The sequence below is a fragment of the Miniopterus schreibersii genome (assembly GCF_964146895.1).
Source record: "Miniopterus schreibersii genome assembly, chromosome: 4".
Taxonomy (NCBI): domain Eukaryota; kingdom Metazoa; phylum Chordata; class Mammalia; order Chiroptera; family Miniopteridae; genus Miniopterus; species Miniopterus schreibersii.
The window spans coordinates 27,796,240-27,820,410 of NC_138105.1; the positions used below are offsets into that span (position 1 = coordinate 27,796,240).

Below are 24,171 nucleotides of genomic sequence, written 5' to 3' on the forward strand. Positions count from 1 at the left end.
TAGTTTCCCTCTCCTCTGATGCCCCTTTCCTCCTCATTTTCATTTTAAAACAACCCACCCTGATTGCATCAAGGACAAGAGGATGTGCAGGGATCTGGGGTTCTGAGATTCAAGGCCCAGAGAGGGCAGTGACTTGCCTCGGGCTGCACAGCAAGGCCAAGGCCACCTCTCTTCTCTCTTTGGTCTGCGCTTCCTCCATCCCTCTCTCCTCCACCGGCAAAACCTCAGAGGCCATTAAGGAGGCAGGAAAGATAATGAACACACCAGGAAAACATGGAATCAATATCAGGAGAAAAAATATGGCTGCCATTAAGTGAAATAAACAAGCTGGTAATTATTTGGACAGCGGGTAATTAAAATGGGGTGAGGGCTCATTACTGTGTTGTCCCGGATATAATGGGCGCGGACAGACACCCTCTTCCCAGCTGGAAGGCCACAGCCGGGCCTGGGCTCCTGCCTGCCCAGGGTGGGGGTCATTGCATGGGGTCTCCTCTGTGGAGTGCCTCCCCCATACACACACACACACACACACACACACACACACACACACCCCTACCTGTGTCTCTGTCTCCAGCAGCCTTCTCCTGGGTCAGGATCTGAGGCCCCACCCAAAGGCAGGCAAGGCAGGACAGCCCACAGTCTGTCCCCTTCTCCTGACCCCACCACTTTCTCAAGCAGGGAGGGGCTCTTTCTAAGACCCTCAAGTCTCAGGCAAGGATGTAGCTTGTGCTGACGATGAAATCCCAACCACCTGGGGTGATGGACAGAAGACCCCTCCAGCCTCTGCCCAGATGCCAGGGGACTTCCTTCAGGAGGCTGTGATGAAGAGGGGTTCGGGGGTGGGGGAGAAAAGATGACGGGATACTGGAGGGGGCAAGAGTGGGGAAGGAGACCAGAGCATTGCTGGACTGGGGACTCCCTGCTTCGCCCTGCTGTGTATGACCCTGATCCTTAGATTTGTAAAGTCAGAGGAGACCTTGGACACCATCCAGTCTGGCTTTGGCCTGCCAGCTTGTTTGGCCTACATAGTGTTTAAATGTTTAAATTAGTTGTCATCATTTTAAACAGGAAATTTCACATAAAAATGGATTTCCAGCTTCTCCTGAAAGAAAAGTATCTGGCACCTCTTGGCTGGCCAGCCTCTGGTGGCAGTCGTGGCTGGGCTGAGCATTTTACTCTCCACTTTTCCTGACCCCCACCCAGCCCCTAAAGGCACCTGAGTTTGCCACCCTTGACTTTCCTGAGGACCAGAGAGGGCAGTGATTTGTCCAAGGCCACACAGCAAGGTAAAGGCAGAGTAGGTAGGGACTGGAGACTCAGTATCCTGATACCCAACTGAGGTCTCTGACCCTTCCCTCAGTGAGTACATGCTTTGGGCCAGTTGCTGACAGGGACAGAAAGGATACAGTGCCACCCCTGGAGCTTGCAAAGACTGGGGAGAACATGTCAACTCAACCATAGTCACTGACCCCCAACTTACCAGTCCCTGAGTTGGACACTGCTGAGAAAGGTGGTTCAAGCCTGCTGCTTGCACTTGAGGGTGCACAGCCTAAAGGAGGAGGCAGCCCCCCTGCATTACTAGCGTACATCGGTCAGATAATGGTCTTTCAACCACAGAGCCAGAGGAGTGAGCTGTGTTTCCATTGTGCAGAGGAACCAGGGAGGGCATCTGGAGGAGGTGACACCTTGAATTATGAATTAACAGGACTGAGGGGCATTGGGAGTGGGCAGGGTACCCTGCAGTTTAAGGGTAAAGTTAGGGTGAGGGGCCTATTGTGCAGGAAGAGGGGATGCACTGAGCAGGCTGCAAGATGTGGGTTGGTGCCCAGGGATGAGGCTGCTCTGTCAGGTTTGGGGGTGTGATGGTGTGGGGAGCCAATCTTTACCCTGCAATCGCTGGAAACCCTTGCAGGGGTTTGAAGTATGGAATCAGATTTTCTTTCTAGAAATAGCTCTGTGGCAGCATAGTTAACAGTGCCACCAAAGCCAGCAGGTCGTCACAGGAAGACACATTGGGGGGTGGGAGGGCTGAGTGAGTTGGGGGGGGGCTGAGTGACTTGGGTATCCATGGAGTGAGAGAGGAGAGAGTGGGTAGGAGAGGTTTGAGGGCTGCAGTAGTGGATGGTCAGGGAGCAAGGAGGCCGTGAGACTCCCCTTGAGGCTCCTTGGGGGCATGGCCCTGCTGACAGAGCAAACTCTGGGTGCGGGTTTGGGGGAGCTGAGTTGGGAAGAGCTGCTGAGCCTGCCTTGGCACAGCAGGTGTAAGGTTCTAGGGAACATCAAGAGACAGGGAAGGAAAGGAAAGAGAAAGTGTTGGGATGGAGCTCAGCAGAGAAGAGAGCTGAGGCCCTAGTTGAGGAGCCATGGGCAAGAGGCTGGCACAGGGGGTGGCATGGAAGCAAGATTCCCCAGGAGAGGGAGGGGTACAGCCAGGGGGCTGCATAGAGGAGGAGCTGGAACATGTGCCCCGCCACTGCTGCTACCAGTAGCTGCTGGATCTGTGACTGGGTTTTCCTGGATCTGTGACTGGGTCCCTATAAGAGAAGGGGTCCAGGTGGTGTCAGCTGCTGAGAATGGGTCACAGGGTGACTGGTGACCAGGGGCTGCCAGGTCACCATCCTGGTATGGGCATCAGCCATCCCAGCCAAATTTAGCCAGGAGGACTGTGGACAGTGGTGGTGTGCACCGTGCGTGTGTAAGGGGCTTGGTGTGTGTACCAAGGATGGTGAGCGTGATTCTGGAATGCTGTGTGCCCAGGACTTGCCGGGTGGCGCTGTTGCCACTGGGCACTCCGTGGGGTGGGGACTGGAGTGTGGCCTGTGGCTCGCACAGCACCGGGCTGACTGCCTGTCCTGGTTAGGAGCATGGGGGCCTGTTAGCCAGTCTGCCTGGGTAGGAATCCATCCCTCACTGCTTACTCCTCCTGTCCATGCCTCAGCTTCATTTTCTGGAAGTTGGGGATTTAAAATAGTTCTTTGGGCTCTAGCCTGTTTGGCTCAGTGGTTAAAGCATCAGCCTGCAGACTGAAGGGTCCCGGGTTCGATTCTGATCAAGGGCACGTACCTCGTTGCAGGCTTAATTCCTGGCCCCGGTCGGGACACATGCTGGAGGCAGCCAATCGATGTGTCTCTCTCCATTGATCTCTCTCCCTCCTTCCCTTCTACTCTCTCTGAAAAGCAATGGAAAAATATCCTCGGGTGAGGATTTAAAAAAACAAAACAAAAACAAATAAAATAGTTCTTTGGCTCCTAGAATTGTCGTGAGAGTTAAATAAGAAAACCTATGTAAAGTTAGTTGTAGAGGTATGACTGTGTGTGTGTGTGTGTGTGTGTGTGTGTGTGTGTGTGTGTGTGTGAGCACGTGCACATGTGTGTGAGAGCCCCTGTGGGTGTGCATGTGCCGACCGTGGTTGTGGGCAGTGTCTCCCAACAACAATGACAGGTCCAGGTCACTGTGTGGCCTCCCTCTTGTCTCTGGGCTCTGTCCAGGGGCCCCAACTGCGCTGCTTTGTGCCCACCAGACTGAGCCAGGCTGGGGAGCAGTGCAGCTGCTTCTGGACCACACCCGGCTCCTGCTCTGGCCAGGCTCCCATTAAACCAGTGAGATATGAAATGCCACCATATCTGAGACAGGGTCTTTAATTAAATTAATTGCCAGCAACATTGTAAAAATGCTGATGGGTCATAAACGGCAACTTGGCGATGCCATTCTTCTGGGGGCTGGGGGCTGGGGGCTGGGGGCTGGAGGCCGGGGTCTGGGGGCTGGAGGCAGGGGTGTGCGTGCTGGGCTGAGGCCACCTGGGGGCTCTGCAGCCACTGGGGCCTTGGGTAGGTGGGCCAGCCTTGGAAGAGGGGACTGGGAGATGGGGCAGGGAGCACCTTGTCTTAAGGGTGCGTGTGTGGAACAGTCACACTGTCCTTACTTAGCTTGTATGCTTACCTGGTGAAGGACATGAATGGAAATGGGGAGGGGTGCCTGGGGACCTGGTGGGGTGGGGGTGCATCCTCCAGCTTGCTGGCCAGTCTGTTACCTTTGATCCATTGGCAATCTGAGAATCTGGCCCAGCCTGGCTACCGATCGCTGTGTGACCTTGAGCAAGTCCTTCCCCTCTCTGAGCCCAGTTTTCTCGTTAGGAAGACAGGAGGGCCACCCTCCTGCAGGGAACTGTGCCAAGGGTCCTTTTATGTCTCTTTCAGCTGGAGCTGCCACAGACCCTGGCAGGGCTCCGAGCCTGCGTGCAGGCCTCCCGCCTAGCAGTGGTGAAGGGGATGGGCCAGGCCCACCTGGCTCCCTCTGCCAGGTGGAGGGTGGAGGCCTACCCTTGCTCTCTCTCGCTTGCTCTCTCGCTCTCTCGCTCTCTCTCCAGACACACACACACAGCAGCATGCACTGCACCAGCAGAAGATTCCAAAGCAGGAGAAAGCCTCCCTTCCCCAGTTCTCTCTGGGCTGTGCGACCACATAATTACCTTGGATTCCATTCTATTTAATTGCAGCTTATTAAATTCTAACCAGCCAATTATCAGCCACAATTATAGCTTAATTCGGGGACACAATAGCTATTTTATCGTTTGTTAATCAAATGCTTATTTAGGCCTCAGCATTATTAACTATTTCTCTGGCCTGAAGTAAGGCCCTGGGGCAGGAAGGGGCCCTGTGAGGGCGTTGCTGGGACCTGTCCCCCATCGCAGCCCTCACCCCCGGGCATCCGGGTCGTTTCGGAGTCTCCTTCACTAGTGGGTTTGGGTCTCCGAGCCATGGAAAAGGTGCGACACCTGGCCTGGGCTCAGCACAGAGTGGAAAGACCAGTATGTGTTCATTCTCATTCTTGCTTTCAGCGCATGTTTATCAAACACCTGCTGTGTGACAGTCCCTGTGCCAGTCTCTGGACTACAGCCGTGGAGAAGACAAGTGTGGTCCCCATTGTTGTGACCCATTTCAGGGGAAGGGGACACAGACAGTAACAAGATGACTTCAGATAGTGGTGATAGCTATGAGGAAAGCAGACTAGGAAAGGGGTGGGGGTACAGCAGTCAGGGAGAGCCTCTGGGAGGAGGCAGCATTGGAGCCGAGACGTGAGGGATTAGAGGGAGCACCCATGAAGAGCAGGGGCAGTGGAAAGAGCAAGTGCAAAGACCCAGTGCTGGGATCCACTTGGAGGGTTTGAGAAACAGGGTCAGGGCGTAAATGGAGTGAGCAGAGGGTGGTGTGGTGGGTGAGCCAGACACTGGTCTAGGAAACACCCAGACCCCTGCCCACCCTGTGCCCGCCTTGGACTGGGAGGTGACGAGAGCCCACTCTGCCCTCTGTGACTCTGTGACCGTAGGCAAGTCCTGAGCTTCACGGTCCTCATCTGCAAAAGGAGGGGCTGATCGGAGGTACCTGAGTGCAGCTGCGTGGTCTGTGGCAGCTGGTGGCAGGCAGTGTTGCCCAGCCACACGCCCCACTCTGTGTGACTGTCTTCTGAGCTGCTGAAGTGGTGCCTTCTCCACACCCCCCTCCCTGCCCTCTTTGTCCTTTGCAGTTTAGCCTGTATGCATGTCCTCCTCGTGGTGCCTGTGTCTGTCCTTGTGACAGGGAGCCCACCGGGGAAGAGGGTGCTTTGGGGAGGTGGCTGCTGCTTCTGACACTTTCACGCGCACATCACCATGGGAACCAGAGTGCTGCACACCCGTGTGTGAGAGCAGGGGCCAGGAGAGCAGCCATCCCTTCATAGGGACACCATGAGGGACTGTCACCCCCACCTGGTCACCTTCACCTCCTGCACACTCCTAGGCAGGAGAGACTACAGTCATCCTATCCCTTGTCCACTGAACACCCCCGGGGCAAAAGAGCCTGGATTCAGACCTGCCCCTGCCCTCCAGGGAGTCCTTGCTTTTGGAAACGACAGCCAGGGCAGTAGATGGCAAAGGGATAGACCAAAGGGCAAAGAGGGGAAAGAAGAAAGGAGCTTGGAGGGGCAGGCGCTGAGACCCCGGGCAGGGAGCAGTCCTGACCCACCTTGTCCTGGTGCAGGGTGCACCCTACATGAGGAAACTGAGGCTTGAGAAGCAAGAGGCCTGCACAGGGGGCTGGAGCAGTCAGTGAGCCCCAGGAAGCGGCTGGCAGGCAGTGCACAGGTTTTTATGTGTTGGATTTGGAAGAATTCTGGGACACACACCCCAGCTTGCTCTGGCCCCATGGCATCCCGTCGCCACCTCCAGGCAGGTCCATGCCTGAGTTGCCTCCTGAAACCTCAGGGCTCTTTATGTGGCCCTGTCATCTCAGGGCCTCCCACCCCATCATTCCTTTACTCCCTCGCCCCCCGTAGCTGTCTGTCTGTCTGTCTGTCTGTCTGTCTTACAGCGAGCTTAGATTCTGCCTCTGCTCCTCAGAGCCCCTGAATGAAGCTTCCACATCATAGACTGTCTTGAGTTTAAAAAATAACCCATGAAGCCATCTCAGGCCACTGGATTGCAGGAGAATGCAAATCCCCATTTCCCCACCTGTCGGCATCCCTGGGGCCCCCACCACTGGTTATGACTCCTGGCCCCGTCTGCCTCCCCTGGATCCTACACAGCAGTCTCTGCTTCCCCTGAGTCCAGCATGGGTTTCTGGAATTGACTAACTGATTGATTGATTGATTGATTGATTGATTGATTGATTGATTGGAAGATGAGCAGAGCTAGCTCCCAGCCAAATCAGAATGCGTATCCTCTACTTCCAGCCCTCCTTTCCGGGCTCTGGTCCTGGATGAGGGAATGTAGTTCAGCATTCATTCAACAAACATTTGCTGAGCACTCACTATGTCAGACCCTGGCCAGTCTATAGGGATGCGCAAAGAGTGGGGGGATGTCACCATTCAGTCCCTGCCCTCAAGGTGCTGACAGATTCATAAATGGTGACAATATGCTGTGTGAGGCACCAAGGCAAGTTCGCTCAGGGCTTGTGAAAGTTCAGGGGAGGTGTGGCCCGCTATGTCTGGGGGTCAGGAAGGCTTTTTAGGGCCGGGGGTGTTTGAGCAGGACTTGAAGGGTGAGTAGAAGTCACCCAGACAGATAGCAGATGGAGTAAAAGGGTCTCACTCCAACTGGCTTCAGCCAAAGAAAGGAATCCAGGGGTCTGTGGAATCCCAGGCCTCAATGCTGCCAGGAGGTGTCTATCCTTTCTTCCCTGGTTGCCTCCACTCTCCATGTCCCTACTCCACACCTGTACACAGCCTCCCCTTCTTCTCGGCTTCCCTGTGGCCTGCAACACTGGCCCAGCAGAAGGAGGTTCTCTCTTCCCAGCAGCCCAGCCCAAATCCTAGAATCCCATCTGTTGGGATGAAGTGACCTGCTCCGGGAGCCAGTCAGTGTCCGTATGCCCACCTCTGGGGCCAGAGATGGCGTCAGCCCACCTGGACTGAATGACCATATGGCCTGAATGGGGTGGGGGTGGGCATTTTCTACAGAAAATCCAGTGCTGTTAGCTGAAGGGGGAGAGGGACAGAGCTGTGAACAGAATGTATACAAGCCCTTGAGGAATTGCACAGTCAAGAGGCCTCCCCACAAGGCACACATGGAGGGGGGTCCTAGAGGCCAGGCCCCAGCTGGCAGCTCAGGCCCCAGGCCAGCAGGGCCTCCAACATCAGGGGAAGGGCGCAATGCATTGGCCTGGGGCATTCTGCTCTCCCTGCCGGGGCCTGTGGAGTGCGACACCCAGGCCCCAAGCGGACCTTCTAAATGCACATCTGGCAAGGCCAGCCTGGAGCACAGGCGCCCAAAATGAGTGCTGCACAAGCAGCCAGAAAAGGGTCAGACTGGAGAAAGATAGAGGCTTCTGGGCCCCCAGCCCCCTCTTCCACCACATTTCAAATCCAGAACATTCCCAGGGAAGTAGAATAAGGGGGGACTTGCTGCCCCACCCCCTTGCTGTCCCTCAAGGAGCAGGTGACAGACAGGGCTGGGCAAGGCTGCTCCTGAGAAGTAGTGGAAGGACACCCTGCCCCCAGCCTTCCTCCCTGCTCACAGGGACTGAGTCCTCACTCAGTAAATACAAGTTCATTAATAGCTTGATTAATCACACCTCATATTTTCATGGTGCCTTTAAAAATAAAACATTTGAAAGCACGTTCACACCCACCCTGGGTCTCAGAGTTACACGGGGAGGTCTTATCATCCCAGACTACAGGTGAGAAAAGGGGGCTCAACCTCAGAGCAGTAGCATGTTGAGGTGTGGCGGGGGCAGCCTGGAGTGCAGAGCCCTCTCCCTGCCCATGACTCTGCCTGTGGGTGGCTCTGCACCCCCTCTGGGTCTCCCTGCAGAACAAGAGTAAAATGGCCACTCTTGGGCAGATCTTCTGAAGTTCAAGGGGGAAGAGGGGTGGCCATTCAGTCAATCAGCAAATACTCCATCAATATCCAGGCCAGACCTGGGTTCCTACCCTGAGCAGAGGTAATGTGCAAACAAATCCACCCTAGTCCTGAATGTGATGTGTACCCTAGAGGGAGGTTCAGGGGACAGGGTGGGCACTTGGGCAGGTAACAAAAAGTGTAGGTCCGGGAAGGCCTCCTGGAGGAGGTGACACATTTGATGAAACTTGAAGGCTGGGTGGAAGTTCCCAGATGAACCACCTGAGGCAGGCCCACCATGGTCCACTCCACTGGTCTCTCATCCCCACCTTGGCCCCCAACCTCCCCACACACATGGACACACACACACACACACACACAGATGTGGTCTTCCCAGGGCCAGCAACAGATCATGGCTAAGATCATTGCTCCCATCCTGAATGGAGCAGACAGAGCAGGGGTGTCAGTGCCCTTCTGAGAAAAGTGGGGGACAGCGAACCAACATCAGTACTCACTGGAAGTGGGGTTCCCCCTTCAGGGCCTGTGCCATCCTCACAGCCCCCTCTGCAATTCCCAGTGACCAAGAGCCCATCAGGACCACTAGTAAGTGAAAGAGACCTTCTATCTGAATTCCAGGGGGCAGCTGGGCCACGTCCTGTGAGGGTGAGAAAGCCTTAGCTGGGGGTATGGTGGATGGAGCCTCCCTCTGGAAAACTGGGGAGTGTGGGGTTCAGGAAGTGGCAGGGCCTGGGTAGGCAGAGGGCCCTGCACCTGCCTGTACCTCCCGCAGCCAGAGCATTTCTTCCATGTTTGTGACCTCAGCAGTCCCAAAAGGAGCGCCAACAGGCACCCCCTCCAAGCCCCCAGTCACTAACATCAGACTAGGCAGCCTTGAACTGGGCAGCAGGGACCAGAGGTGGACAGTCTGGTGGTGGGGAGAGAGGCCTCAGCCACTCACTTGCTCCTCCTGCTGTAGGAGCGACAGTGCCAGTGAGGACAGGTCCCAGATGCAGAGAGGGCTAAACAGTGTGTGTGGTTTCCTGGGAAAGTGAGGTGGGGAACCCCTCTTTCCAGAAAGTGACAGTCTAGTTGGACCCTTAGGAGAAGGTAGGAAGGTGCTGGCAGAGGAGGAAGAAAGCGTGTTTCAGACAGAAGACCATGGGCAGAGACCTGGAGGTGGGAGGCAGTGCCTAGGAGGGATTAGTGTTTCTACACAGGAAGGCTGGAGAGTGGACTGAGCCAGAATAGAAGGCTCAGAGATACCAGCCAGAGGCGCTTGGCACCATCCTGAAATACCCATGGAAGCCAAGCAGATAAAATAAAATAAAAAAATAGAAGCAAGCCCAGAGTGGGGTATTAGGGAGCGGTGAGGACTTAGGTGAACTAGAGAGCTTTTGCCCTATTGAAAGGATTATAGATCATTTGGCAGTGAGCATGCACTGCCTTGTGTTGTCTTTGATAGACAAGTGTAGGATTCCTGTAAAAGAGGAAAAATGCTCACTCTAGTTTTCTGCAGTATGGAGGGGAGAGACCTCAGGTTCACACTGAGCCTTGGTTCAGGCGAGAGGCTTAACTGGGTGTCAGGCAGGTTGCAGGTGCTGACCACAAGGGTGGAGGTCCCATAGTGGACTCAGGGGCCAGGGGGAGGGGAAGGCAGTTCTGGCTGCCCAGGCAACTTCTGCAGCCCTAAGAGGACATCCAGTGGAACCTGAATTTACCCCCACCCATGGCCTCAGAGTGTCCTTGCTAGAGGGCATTGCTGTAACCTAGAAGGTGCCCCTGGGTTCTACCCAATAAATGTGCCCCCCCCCGGAGTGGGGAGGGGTGGTCACACCAGTGTGGCATGACGGAGGCCCTGGAGAAGTGAGCTATGTCCCTTATTGGTCACAGTACATTTATTTTTCATTAGCAGTTAAATGTAGACATGAGGGATTGTGCTGGGTTCAGCAGGCGGCTGACGTGAGCAGTGCTTGGCGCGGTGATCAATAGGGAGACTGGAGGACCACGCACCCACTCCCTGCCCACACCCCCAGGCAGGACCCCTGCCCACCCCCAGCCAGTCGGCAGGCACAGGACCTCACACTGAGTCTCTGACAAGGTGAGGGCCCAGGCAGGCCAGCACTTGCCACTGGGGCTCCCACGCCCTCCAGAGCCTGTGACCCCTGCCCCAGAGCCCCCTGCGGGCCTGCTCAGAAGTCAAGCTTGGCCTAGAGTCCACTGAGATTCTGTGGCTTCCCCGATAAATGTCTAGAGAAGCCACTGGACCTACCAGCTACCCACTCCAAGTCCATACTCAGAGGCTTCCCATCCAGTTCAATCTCTAGACCTTGCAGCCGGAGCCTGATGCAGCCCCACCCTGGCTGAGCCAGCTGCCTGGGTCAGGGACTTGCAAGTGGCTGCTGAGTGACAGTGAAGAGCAAATGCAATAACAAAAGGGGCACAAGGCTGCTCCAAGACATTTTTTGAGTCCAGGGCCGGAGCTGGGGTGTCTGGGGTGATGCCCCTGGGGCCTCAGAGTCCCCATTTGTAAGATATCTAAATGACTTCTCCCCTCTGCCTGCATCTCCACCCCCACCCCTCATCCTGAGGGCGAGGCACCTGCCAGCTCTGTGCCTGTTTCCTCAGCAGCCCCACCCCTGAAGAGATTGCCGTGAGGGTTCCTGCACTGAGGGAGATAAAACTCTGCCATCATCAGGGCAAAAGCACTGGGTATGACAGCAGCCAACATTTACTGAGCACGCACTGAGTGCCTTTTTCATTTCATCCCCACAGCAGCCCTGGGGATTGGGTGCTCTCTCTCCCTCTCCCCATTCTTCAGGTGAAGAAAGGGGCTGCAGGGTTGGGGGCTCTCCTGAAGTCACACCAGGTTTCTCAGCCTCTCAGCAGGTGTTCCCAGCTCGCCCTCCTGGCCCAGGACACCTACAGGACCAAGCGCAGATCCCCTCCCCAAAATCACAGTCTTGGGGGGAGGGGGCCAAAACCCACCTTAGAAAGAGGATCCCTGTGCAGGTAAGAGAGAGGGGTCTGTCCAAGCCCAAGGAATCAGGGCCCCCTGTTAGAAGCCCTCTGTAAGTTTCAGGCTGCGTGTGGGAAGGGTAGTGGAGCCAGGAGGCTGACCTCTAAGGCGCCTCCAGACTCCCCTGTGGGCAGACAGGACCTCCATAGCATGGAAGGCAAGCCGGTAACTCACCCAAGGGTGCCACCAGCAGGGAGCAGAGTGAGTTTCTGAAGCCCGTTCTCCCTGTTGGCATAGAGGCCCACGCAGACTGAGTGTGTGCTGATGGGGACCGCACTGCAGCCCTGAGGGGGGCCAAGCCATCAGGGGCCTGTTTGGTGGGCAGCTGGGTGGGGAGGCTGAGGGTGTCCTCACTCCCCCCTCCTGCTTCCCCCACCCTATCCCCACCCTCTCAGGGGCCCTTCCGGTTTAGCAGCCTGTCACACTGCTGTGGGGTTTACCTCTGCCAAAGCCTCAGAGCCAATTACCTGTGTAATTAGCAACAAATGACTTGTGGGATGGTTGTGGTTTTCAGTTAAAATTAGAAGGAAACCCATATTCAGGTCTCCTTGAAGGGTGGGACGTGGCCCAGGTCCCTCAGGCTCCCAGACACACTCTCCTGGCTCCCATCCTGTCCCAGCCCACCCGCAGCCCAACCCACCCACACCTGGCCTTCCCCACACACCAGTCCGCATGGGCCTCTGTGCCAACAGGGGGAACGTGGGCTTCAGAAATTCATTCTGCTCCCTGCTGGTGGGGCCTCTCCTGTAAGCTCTGCCCCCTCCCCTCCATTCACTTGTTATTTTCTGAGCACCTACTGTGTGAGGGGCAGAACCAGGGATCAACCCTCAAGCTGCCAGGAGGCAGCCAGGGCAACACAGGAAGGAACTCCTACCCTGCTGGGGTCCTCTTCCTCCCTCCAGCTTTCCTTGGAATCCCCCCCTCCCCCCCCCAGGACAGAGGGTTGCCTCACCAAATCCCTTAACTCCTACCGGGGTCATAACAGGCCTGACTACTGCCGCCCTTGTCTCATTCATCTCTCCACAGTCTTCAGCAGTGGGGAGGGGCTGCTTCTTCCCCCACTTTACAGAGGGGGACACTGAGGTGGGTGAGGGGAATATTAGCAGTCAAGATTTCTGGGCCGAAAGTGGTGACTTGCCTCACTCCTCCCTCAGCCCCAGCAGCTGGCTTCCCATGGCCTGGATGGGCAGGGAACCCCCTGAGAACCCCGAAAGGCCAGCAGAGGCCTGGTTCACCTTCTGCCTTTGCCCTGCTGCAGGTGCCCAGCAGAGTGCCACAGTGGCCAACCCGGTGCCCGGCGCCAACCCAGACCTGCTTCCCCACTTCCTGGTGGAGCCCGAAGATGTGTACATCGTCAAGAACAAGCCAGTGCTGCTGGTGTGCAAGGCCACGCCCGCCACGCAGATCTTCTTCAAGTGCAACGGGGAGTGGGTGCGCCAGGTGGACCACGTGATTGAGCGCAGCACGGATGGGAGCAGCGGTGAGGAGGGCTGGGCGGCAGGCGGACCGCAGGGGGCCCAGAGGGGCCCTCAGCCACCCTCTGCAGCCTGTGAGCAGGAGGCCGGGATGTAAACCGCTCTGCCCACCACCCAGATCCCCGGGAGAGGCAGGACTCCACGCCCAGGGCTTCTGTGCATACACCAACACCTGTCCTGGGAGTCCCCCCACCAGGCCTCACAGCTTGGTGGGGGAATAGTAGGGAAGACCCTGAAAATGCCCTGGGGGCCATGGATGGAGGAGCTCTGTCAGCTCAAGCAGTGCCCGGGCAGCTGTGCCAGCAAAAAAAGGGGGTTTGGAGGGAGTGGGTCCCAAATGATTGAAGAATTCAGGGACTAACACTCTGTGATTATTAACTTTTGCGTCCATTCATTTCTTCATTCATTTACACATTCCTTGAGCCCTCGCTCTGTGCTGGGGACACAGCCCCACAGAAAGGTGGGCAGCATGTTGACCTCAGCGAGGCCGGGGGGCTATGGCAGCCAGAGGAGAGCAGGACTGAGGCTGCCTGGGGAGGTGACATGGAAAAGGAGGGGGCATAGTAACTGGTCAGGGAGAGAAAAGGGGAAGGTGTCCCAGAGAAGGGACACAACACAACAAAGGCCTGGAGGCAGATGAGCAGCATGCAAGTTGGGGGTCAGCAGGGAGAGTGTGGGGTGTGCAAAGGGGGCAGTAGTGTCATCCAGTAGCCTCACCCGTTTGGCTCTGGTGTGAGGTCACAGTCCCATGGGATTTCCAGCTGCCATGTAACATGGACAGAGCTATGGGTGATGCTCAGGGCCAGTGTGGGGGCCTGAAGGGAGGGGCAGATCCAGAGATACGGAGGAGAGGGAACCAGTGGGACTTGGCTGAGCCATGGAGAGAGAGTTTCCAGGGCAACAAGCAGACCCAAGAAGTGCCCCTTCTGTAGGAGACCTCATGCCCCGCCCCCAGCTGGGCCTTAGGTTGCAGGTGGGCAGTGGGGGCCAGCATTCCCCATGAGCAGACCAGTGGAGCTGACAACAGCCTCTCCTCACTAACTGGACCCCAGTTAAGTTCCCCTCCTCCCCCGTAGCATTGGTGCTTTGTGGAGCCCTCAAGTTAAGTCCTGAGCGCCTTCCTCCAGAGGCCTCGGCCAACCTGAGACACATACTCCCTGTGGGGTATGGCCAGCAGAGTGAGGCCAGAGTGACAGTGCAGCCGGGGACAGGCAGGTTGTGCCCTGAATAACTCACACTGATGCCAAGGCGGGGGACCTCGGGCCCTTAGAGGTGACCCATGCTCCAGGCAGGAGGTACTGGGTGACCCAGGAAGGATCCCAGAGAAGAGTATTATACAAGCTTCATCTTAAAACCAACCTGGAGCCAGCATTTCCCAGGCCAAGGACCAGAAATGCTGATGTAGGAATGGCAGGCTAGCAGTGGGGCCAGATTGGGACAGAAGTGGGCTGTGGACAGACTTGCACTGTGGGAAGTTGGTGCTGGGCAGAGGCAGGCTGAAGAAGGGCAATTCCTGCCCGGGAGAACAGGTGGCTCTCACAATAACCTGGATGAGAGCTAACAAGCCCCGAGTTTAGGCCGAGTGTGATTCAGCCCTCAGAACCAGCCTGTTGATTAGAGATGGGATGGAGGCTTTGGCTCTGGCTCCTACAGGACCCCAAAAAGGCTCCAATCAGGCGTTCTGGTGTGCACAGAACTCATACCCCATCCTCCCAGGGTCAGCAGGGGCTGGTCTCCTTCCCTTAGTGATACAGATTGGTGAGAAGGTGAGAACCTGAGCCCCAACTTGGCCTCAGAGCCCCCACCCTGTCAATCCTCTACCTCCATAAATACCCAGCACACACTCCCCGCCAGGCCTCCCCACATCCCCCTGCTCACACCCCACATGCTCCTGGGCCTGAAGGGACCTTCCCTTCCTCCCTGTCCCTCCCCAAGGCTGGCATCTGCTCACATTTACCAGGCAGGTGCAGACACAGCCATGCCCAGAAACTGCACCCAGGATTCAGGCTGCTCTGTGACCTGCAGGGAAGCAGGCACAGCCCCTCAACTCATGGACCGGTCAGGGCAGAGTCTGAGTCTCCCCCTGGGTGCACCACCCTCCTGGATCTTGTAGGGTTCAAGGGTGCTGCCTGGAAGTGGAACATGATGGACAAACTTGGCCCTCATTCATGGCAGCAGGAAGGAGACGAGGAGGTGGCAGGACAGAAGTGGGAGGAGGCAGAGAGAAAGAAATAGGCACACTTAAATTTAGTGCTGTTCTCCCAGGCTGACTTGCCGGGCCGTGCGTGAGCTCACCCACCCCCACACGGGATGGTGTGGCCCACCCATAGACCTGTCCACGGGAGAGAAAAACTTCCCAGTTCAGAATGTTCTGGAGGTCTGCACCCCTGGAGTGTGGGCATGGCTTCTACTCAGATGCCTCAAGACTTGGGGTGCTTGACAGGTGGCTGGTGCCCAGGGCCCCTTCTATACACAGACCCTGTGAGGGCCCCTCTATTCTCAGCCCTCACCACACCCCCAGTGAACCCAGATAATGACCTCAGCCAGAGGTGCCCCCCAATCTCTTGTGAGAGCTAACCAGCGGCAGGAGCGAGGTGTGGACCTAGATGGGGTCTGGAGAGACTCGTGAGGAGGGGACCTAGGTGGGGTCTGGAGAGACTCGTGAGGAGGGGACCTAGGCGGGGTCTGGAGAGACTCGTGAGGAGGGGTATGGGCAGGGGTCAGGGAAGACACAGTAGAGAAATTAAGAGAGAAGACAGCCTCCCAGCTCAGCTGGACCACTGCTCCTCCTGCAATGCAGCCCTAATTGAATTTCTCTGTTAACAATGGAAACACATTGCTGCCCGGCCTCTCTCCCTCTTTCTGATAAGCCAATGACCCGAGGGAAATTGGGGTCAGAAGGAGGAGAAATTGGAAACAAACAGTCTTTTCTCACTCCTGGGACACTGGTTTTGGCCGAGGGCCAGGAGGCTAGAGGAGGGCTGCGTCCGTTCTGGCTCCATAGAAGGTCTGGGTCCTCCTCACACCCCCACTCCCTGGGTCCCAGTGTGGCCAAGGGCAGGGGCCTGAGTCCATTCTTGAGAGAGGTCCTTTAGCCCATCTGGTGCAGAGCAGGTCCTGATATCCATCCAAGGTCAGCCTCCCCCTGTGGGCCACCCTTGCCAACATTTCTCCCTATGGTCTGGGTACTCCCAGCCCACCCCAGCGTGACTACAGGGCACCCTCAACATGCTTTGGACTCAGACAGCCATAGGAGAAGGCCCTATGACAAGCCCTTCTCCTGGGAGCCTCTGTTCCCTCATCCATAGTGGGAGCTATACGTCCAGGGTGTGGATGACGGAAGATAAGCGAGCGTGTAGGAATTGCTCGCTAAGCCCAGGGGTCTATTATCATACTAGGCAATGGGGGTAATTATATTGTTAATAGCTGCTATTATGTTATCACATGTCAGGATCCACCTGCTAACCCCCAGGGAGCTGAACCAGATCCTTCCTCATCCTTTTTCAACCCACAAAGCCCTCAGAGCTGGCCAGTCTGCCCCACCCTTTCTTCCTAGGGTCCTGGGGGGCCAGCCCCTGCTGCCGGAAGCCCTTTTAGGGACATTTCTTTAAGTGACTCCAGGGAGACAGGCCCCTGGGTAACGAAGTATAAAGAATGAAAGTGCTAAGAATCTACTCCTGGCCTTCAGGGCATATAAACTGAGTCCCCCAGAGTTCCCTCTAAGTTGAGAGTTGCCCCAGTGTCTGCTCTGAACTGGAACAGGGAGACTTGGTGTGGCCCTGGGCCCTAGCTACCCACCCTTCCCGTCCCCAGGCCTGCCCTCCATGGAGGTCCGCATCAATGTCTCGAGGCAGCAGGTGGAGAAGGTGTTTGGGCTGGAGGAGTACTGGTGCCAGTGTGTGGCCTGGAGCTCCTCAGGCACCACCAAGAGCCAGAAAGCCTACATCCGAATTGCCTGTGAGTCCAGGGCCCTGCCCTCAGGCAGGGGTGGTGCAAGGGTGTCACTGGGGGAGGGGATCCTGTCAGAAAGCCTCGGGTCCTGCCTTGATGGGAGGAAGGGTCTATGGGCACTTGGCACATCCTCCTGCCATGCGCCATGGCTCCTGTGGGACCCAGGCACGGCGCTGGCCAGGCTGACCGGCGCCGGGCGCACAGGCTGAAGGACACTCTTGTTCTTCCAGACCTGCGCAAGAACTTTGAGCAGGAGCCGCTGGCCAAGGAGGTGTCCCTGGAGCAGGGTATCGTATTGCCCTGCCGCCCACCAGAAGGCATCCCCCCAGCAGAGGTGAGGGGGGCTCCCAAGCTCAGCTCCTGCCTGCCCAGTCCCCGGACTGACCCCCCAGGGACTGTTCTCACTCCAGGCAGTGCAGTGGTGTGGCTCCCTCCCCCAGGTGGAGTGGCTCCGGAATGAGGACCTGGTGGACCCGTCCCTGGACCCCAACGTGTACATCACTCGGGAGCACAGCCTAGTGGTGCGACAGGCCCGCCTGGCCGACACGGCCAACTACACCTGCGTGGCCAAGAACATCGTAGCCCGACGCCGCAGCGCCTCGGCTGCTGTCATCGTCTATGGTGGGCCCCGGCGCTGGTGATGTGGAGGGGGAGGCACAGAAGGTGTCCTCAGGGTGGCACTGTGACCGGCTCCCCAGGGAGCCAAGGCCAGGTGGGCAGGCTCTGGCCTGACTGAGAAGGGCAGGGACCTTGCTGCGGCTATTGAGAAGCCGAAGGACCCGTCTGGGCGAAGGTGTGGGGTGGGTTGGTCGTCTGTGGCCATGCCATCCCTTGGCTTACTTGTGGGCAGGGGGCATTGTGCAGAAGGAGATGAGGGTTCAGAGGGAGACTAGGAAAGGTGACCTTGGGTGGGAAGTAGTGTCCTGGGCACCCCCAGGAGCAGGCAGAGGAAGGGGGTGCAGGAGTTGCCCCCTCTGAAAGGCTGGGGTCTGAGCCAGAGCGGCCTGGGAGCTACAGTTAGGACTGGCTGCCCCTAGTGGCCACAGCGCCTGCTGGCGGAAGGAAGGGGCTGTGGATTGGGCAGCCCAGCCCCAGGGGCTATTGGCAGAGTGCAGCCTCCCCTCCAGGGCTCCCCTTCCAGCCCTCCTGCCCTGGTCCCTGGGCCAGCATGTCTGCAGAGGCCCCCGCTCCCTGACCCCAGTCCTTCTCTGTCCGGCCAGTGAACGGTGGGTGGTCGACGTGGACCGAGTGGTCCGTCTGCAGCGCCAGCTGTGGGCGCGGCTGGCAGAAAAGGAGCAGGAGCTGCACCAACCCGGCGCCTCTCAACGGGGGCGCCTTCTGTGAGGGGCAGAATGTCCAGAAAACAGCCTGCGCCACCCTGTGCCCAGGTACCAGCGGCTGCTGCCTCCCGCATCGCTCCTCACCTCGCCATCTCCGTGCCCTGGCTCCATCACACCCACCAGCCTGCCCCCCATGGCTCCATCCCACCCGCCCGCAGGCAGGGCCAGGCTCAGTCCAAGACCAGGATGGGGTTCAGTGTGATGGAGGCAGGGCTCGGTCCATGTCCGGCTCAGTCTCGGCAGAGGGTCTGAGTCCCAGGGTCTGAGGTACAGTCAGGACAGGTACAGTCAGTGTGGGGCAAGGGCAGGGCTTTGCCAGGGGCACCCTCACTGCCCCAGGGCCAGGACAGCCCCCTGCTGTGGGTATAGCCAAACAGGCAGGTGTCATTTTGCCTCCCATCATTAACATGTGTCATCCAGGCCAGGTGGACACCAGAGGGCGTGCAGACTGGTGGGCCTGGGCCTGGCCCTGGCCTTGCACCCAGAACCTGAGCTGGCTCCCCAGGCTGACAGTGCCATCTCCTCTCTCTTCGTGTCTGTCTCTCGTCTAGTGGATGGCAGCTGGAGCCCGTGGAGCAAGTGGTCGGCCTGTGGGCTTGACTGTACCCACTGGCGGAGCCGTGAGTGCTCTGACCCAGCACCCCGCAACGGAGGTGAGGAGTGCCGGGGTGCTGACCTGGACACCCGAAACTGCACTAGCGACCTCTGTGTGCACAGTGAGTCCTCTCTGCCCTGGGAGTCCTCTTGAGTTTGCCAGGTAGCCCTGCCCAGCTCCAGGGAGGTGGTGGCTAAAGGAGTTAGTCCCCTGCCACAGTCTGCACCCCCTCTCCAAAGCTCAGGACCCTGGAGGACCCCCATCATAAACACCCACACATGTGCCCCTACACACCCCAATACATCTCTCACCTCCCCCAAAACATGCATACATTTGAGCTTTTACTGTGCACATGCGGCCCCTCCCCCGCCTCTTGCAGCTTCACCCCTCCCTGTCCCCCAAGTGCATACGCAAGTCCTGTGGGGACACCAGGCTTGTGAGGCCTGTTAATTACAAGGCCATAACTAACAATTAAAGATCTCTGTTGGATTTTTTTCTCTAGAACACACCCTCCCCCATTCTTTCAATTAAAAACCTAATTATCTGTGTCAATTCCTTTCTGATGGACATTTCTTCCATTATGCAAAGCCCTTCTAAAATCAATACAGCTCCCTTTAGGCAGTCAATCACCCCTCCCCAGCCCTGCCCCAGGCCTAGAGAGGCAGACAAGAAGAGCCCTGGCAGGGACCTACCAGGAACCAGATTGGCAGACCCCTCCAGGAAGCAGATCCCCTGCTTTGGGGGTCCTGGGCACAGCTCCAGCTGCCCTGGGCCCCAGAAGAGTGGGTTCAGTCTCGCAGCCCCATCCAAGGCTGCCTGGGGAAGTGTCTCTTCCTCACCCTTCTCTGGGAGCAGCAACCTCAGCCTGAATTGAGCCTGTGAGGGATGTGGGATGTGATTTGCTCAGAGTGACACAGCGAGGTGGTGGGCAGATGCAGGGCTGGGATGCATGCGTGCTGACTCCATGCGCCCTGCGCCAGCATCCGCTGCCCCAGTAGTGCTGATGCCCAAGGAGTGGGAACCGCTGACCTCTCCTTACCCGCCTCCCGCACCTGCCCCTCCAAGGTCGTTCTCTCTCCTGCAGCTGCTTCTGGGCCTGAGGACGTGGCCCTCTACGTGGGCCTCGTCGCCGTGGCTGTGTGCCTCCTGCTGCTGCTGCTGGTCCTCATTCTCATTTATTGCCGCAAGAAGGAGGGGCTGGACTCAGACGTGGCCGACTCATCCATCCTCACCTCGGGCTTCCAGCCCGTCAGCATCAAGCCCAGCAAAGCAGGTGTGATGCCTCTGCCCCCAGCACTCCTGCCCTGGCCTCCATGCCAGGGTCTGCCCGGACGGGGCCACCGCCAATGCCATTCCCTGAGTCTGTCTTTATCCTGCAGACAATCCCCATCTGCTCACCATCCAGCCAGACCTCAGCACCACCACCACCACCTACCAGGGCAGCCTGTGTCCCCGGCAGGACGGGCCCAGCCCCAAATTCCAGCTAACCAACGGGCACCTGCTCAGCCCGCTGAGTGGTGGCCGCCACACACTGCACCACAGCTCGCCCACCTCCGAGGCTGAGGACTTCGTCTCCCGCCTGTCCACCCAGAACTACTTCCGCTCCCTGCCGCGTGGCATCAGTAACATGGCCTACGGGACCTTCAACTTCCTCGGGGGCCGGCTAATGATCCCTCATACAGGTGGGAAGGGCCTGAAAGAGCCCCGGGGAGCTCTAAGAGGCAAGAGCAGTCTCCATGTCCCTCACGGAGGAGAACATCCCTGATGTCCTTCCTGTGCCACTCAGCCTCACCCCAAACGCTGAGCTAGGCCAGCAAGGAAAGAATGTCAAGTTTGGGAGATGATCCAGTTGCGGCTGGTGGTGGGGCTGGCACTGAGGCTGTGGCCAGAGCTGTCTCCCCCCTGTGGCCTAGGACACAGGACTTCTGTCCATTCATGTACGAGGCCAGCCTGCATGTGCCGGGGTCTGGGAGGGCCCTGGCTTCAAGGTGGGGCAGGTAAAGAAACAGCAGAAGACAAACACCTTGATGGGGCTCCCCCACCCACCACCTCACAGAAACCCTTCTGACAGGGTCTCTGAGACACCTCGTTAAAGAATCCACGATCATCTTTCAAAGAAGCGCCATCGCCTCTGGTGTGGCTGGCCACTCCCACCCTGAAATTCTCTTTTCCCTCGGCTTAGATGACCCCACATAGCCCTGATTTTCTGGCATCTCTTCAGCCTCTCTGGGTGCCTGTTCCCTAAATGTAGGTGTTCGTCAGAGCTCCCTCCTGGCACCCTCTCCCACTCCACGGCTTTAATCGCCATATTTGTGCAGCTCACTCCCACTCCTAATTCCCAGCCACAGTTCTCCTGGGCAACAAAATTGTACACCCAGATGCCTCCTGGGCAGCTCCATCTGGATGTCTCACAGAACCTCAGATTCCTTGTGCCTAAAACAGCATTGTCTCCCACCCTCCCCCAGAACCTCGTGCTTCCTGGCTTTCCCCACCTCAGGGACAGCACAGTCGAGTCAGAAACTAGGAGTCACCCTGACCTCCTGCTTTTCGTCACTTGCCGCCTCATCCCTACACCAGCTTCAGTCACACACTCATCCCATCGTCCTTCCTCCTCACATGCTCCTGCATCCCCCGGCTGCTTGTCTTCCCCCTGCCTCTCCTGGCCCTGACCACTGCGCCTGCCTGTCATCTGATTCACAGCTCCTGGCATTCACCCAGTGAAGCCACACTTCATCATGCCCCTCTCCTGCTTGAACCCTTTCCAGGGCTCCCCAGTGCCCCCTACAAAGCCTACGTGACAAGGCCACAAAGGCCTGCCCCCTGCTGGCCAATTGTGGTGGCCTCCTCCCTCCTGAGCATGCTTACCCTGCGCATGGCAGCCACAGCGGGCGCCCAGCCCCCACGTACACCCTGCTGCGCTCTGCACACACGAGTCGCTCTCCCCATCCACCGGGTCTTGGCCTGGCAACCCTCCCTCTCTGTGCTTCACGTCTCTGCCACAGGGATGAGGTGAGATGTTCCATGCCAAGCTCTTAGGAAGGGGCGAACACACAGGGGTGTTCAGTGACCATTGTGGGGCGGTCTCCCCCAGCGCCCAGGACTCTTTACTGCCATCCACTTGTTCTCCGCGCTGGGCTGGGTGCTTCTTGAGAGCAGGACCCGTGGTTTCCCCTCCCCTTCCTGAGTACCTGTACTTGGGGTGAGCATTTATTGACTAAGAATGCAGATGTGTTCGCACTCAGGTCTCTGGGACTGTCATCAACACTGGGAGCTGGTACCAGGAGGCAGCTCTGGCTGGCGAAGGGAACAGTAGCTGTGATACCCCATCACTGGCTCCCTCCTCCTGAGAGGGGAACGTGGTGACAGTCCGGCCGGCCCACCCAGTTGCCGACTCTGGAAAGCATGCACGTGCTTTCAGATTTGGTGGGATAAAGTCATAGAATTTTTGTCCCCTCTTCTAATGTAGGGCAGGAAGGTGGGGCACGACCACCCCTCGCCATCCTCAGAGCAACTTCCCAGCCTCTGTCCTCTGTGTCCAGCCTCACTGCAGCCCCGCTGGAACTGCCCTCCCTCAGCAGGCACTTTCGGATGCTTCCCCTGCAAGTGCTGGGGCAGAAGTAAATCAGCCAGAAAGGAAGACACATGTGCAGTGGCTCCCAGACCAGGGAGGGCTATCTAGGCAGGCAAGGTCGTTCAACGCCCGGGCCCCACCTGCAGGGGGCCACTGCCAACTGAAGAGCAGAGTCATTCAGGGTGGCAGAGAGCTGCCATCCCCAGAGGTGGGGGAAGCCTGAGCAGGGCCGGAAGGCAGGGCAGCCAGACAGAGGCAGCTCCGGGCAGTGGTTCCTGAACAGCGAGCATGCAGCACAGGCTGGGCTGGTGAGGCTGCTGGGAAGGCAGTTGGGGCCAGAGGTGAAAGGCCTTAAATGCCAGGCCAGGGAACTGGACTTTATCCAGTAGGAATAAAGAGAAGGTTTTAAGGAGGGCCATGGGGGAGGGAGGTACAGCATACCTGGCACCTTTTGTTTCAGTGTTTTATGTACCCAGGCTAACTGGGCATGCTTTTCCCACCCAGGTTTCTTTGGCCTCTCTTGGGGTTACTGTGACTCAGCTTCCTATCTGTGTGGGTAGTTGGACAGTCCCTGTGGCACCTCTATCCCCAGGCCAAGCTACCACTGATCAGTCCTCAAAGGGAGACTCATATAGGGGCTGGCAGGGTGGGGTGTTTGGTGTCTTCGCAGCCTGGTAAGCCTGGCCCTCCCCTCACTCTGTCACAGGGATCAGCCTGCTCATTCCCCCAGATGCCATACCCCGCGGAAAGATCTACGAGATCTACCTCACGCTGCACAAGCCGGAGGACGTGAGGTGTGGGCTTGGGCCCTGCCCCTGAGGCTGGGTGGACCCTGCCCCTTGCCTGCAGTCACCAGGAAAGCCCCTGCCCAACCACTGCTGGGTCTTGTCCCGTCTGGCCTGAGGGGGGCCTGGGGAAGAGCTGCCCCTAAGCTCAACCCAGCTCTGCTCCCGACCCTGGATGCCCCTGCCCTGCCCCATCCTGCCCGGTTCCAGGATGGCCCATTGATGCCTTTCCCTCCCCACCCATATTTCCCCACTTGAGGTTGCCCCTAGCCGGCTGTCAGACCCTGCTGAGTCCCATCGTTAGCTGCGGGCCCCCCGGAGTCCTGCTCACCCGGCCTGTCATCCTTGCCATGGACCACTGCGGGGAGCCTAGCCCTGAGAGCTGGAGCCTGCGCCTCAAAAAGCAGTCCTGCGAGGGCACTTGGGAGGTGAGCCTCACTGCCCACCCCAGGGAGCCAACACAGACACCCAGTGGAGCCCAGCTTCCCACCTGGCCCTTGATCCAAGTCCCTGTCCCCAGTCTCTGGCCACCCCTCGGAGCTGCACTTGGCCATGAGTTGATCCATCTGGCCCTCCCCACAGGACGTGCTGCACCTGGGTGAGGAGGCACCCTCCCACCTCTACTACTGCCAGCTGGAGGCCAGCACCTGCTACATCTTCACGGAGCAGCTGGGCCGCTTTGCCCTGGTGGGAGAGGCCCTCAGTGTGGCCGCTGCCAAGCGCCTCAAGCTGCTTCTGTTTGCCCCCGTGGCCTGCACCTCCCTGGAGTACAACATCCGAGTCTATTGCCTGCAGGACACCCGAGATGCACTCAAGGTATTGCCCAACCCCACCTGCCGCAGGGAGGTGGCATGCCTGGCACTGAGGGCGGAGGGCCCCTGGCCCTCGGGAAGGTGTAGGGGGCTCTCCCCACCCCCAGGCTCGGCTGACCACCTGGGGCGCTGCAGGAGGTGGTGCAGCTGGAGAAGCAGCTGGGAGGACAGCTGATCCAGGAGCCTCGAGTCCTACACTTGAAGGACAGTTACCACAACCTGCGCCTGTCTATCCACGACGTGCCCAGCTCCCTGTGGAAGAGCAAGCTCCTCGTCAGCTATCAGGTGAGGGTGCTCAAGGTGCCTGGAGCTGGG

The 24,171-nt window shown here is 58.0% G+C and overlaps 1 protein-coding gene across 2 annotated transcripts in view; it reads left to right on the forward strand.

The window, feature by feature from the left end:
* UNC5A (unc-5 netrin receptor A) overlaps positions 1-24,171 on the forward strand; it is a 56,261-nt gene that overhangs the window by 29,751 nt on the left and 2,339 nt on the right. The window contains exons 2-13 of one of the 2 annotated variants that reach the window (XM_081135402.1): positions 12,586-12,807; positions 16,616-16,759; positions 16,984-17,087; positions 17,194-17,374; positions 17,974-18,141; positions 18,645-18,809; positions 19,773-19,961; positions 20,068-20,370; positions 22,966-23,053; positions 23,304-23,472; positions 23,627-23,860; positions 23,992-24,141. In XM_081135402.1, coding sequence (XP_080991528.1) covers positions 12,586-12,807; positions 16,616-16,759; positions 16,984-17,087; positions 17,194-17,374; positions 17,974-18,141; positions 18,645-18,809; positions 19,773-19,961; positions 20,068-20,370; positions 22,966-23,053; positions 23,304-23,472; positions 23,627-23,860; positions 23,992-24,141 — 2,117 coding nt within the window. The remainder of the gene's footprint in view (positions 1-12,585; positions 12,808-16,615; positions 16,760-16,983; positions 17,088-17,193; positions 17,375-17,973; positions 18,142-18,644; positions 18,810-19,772; positions 19,962-20,067; positions 20,371-22,965; positions 23,054-23,303; positions 23,473-23,626; positions 23,861-23,991; positions 24,142-24,171) is intronic. The other variant, XM_081135403.1, reaches the window with a different exon arrangement.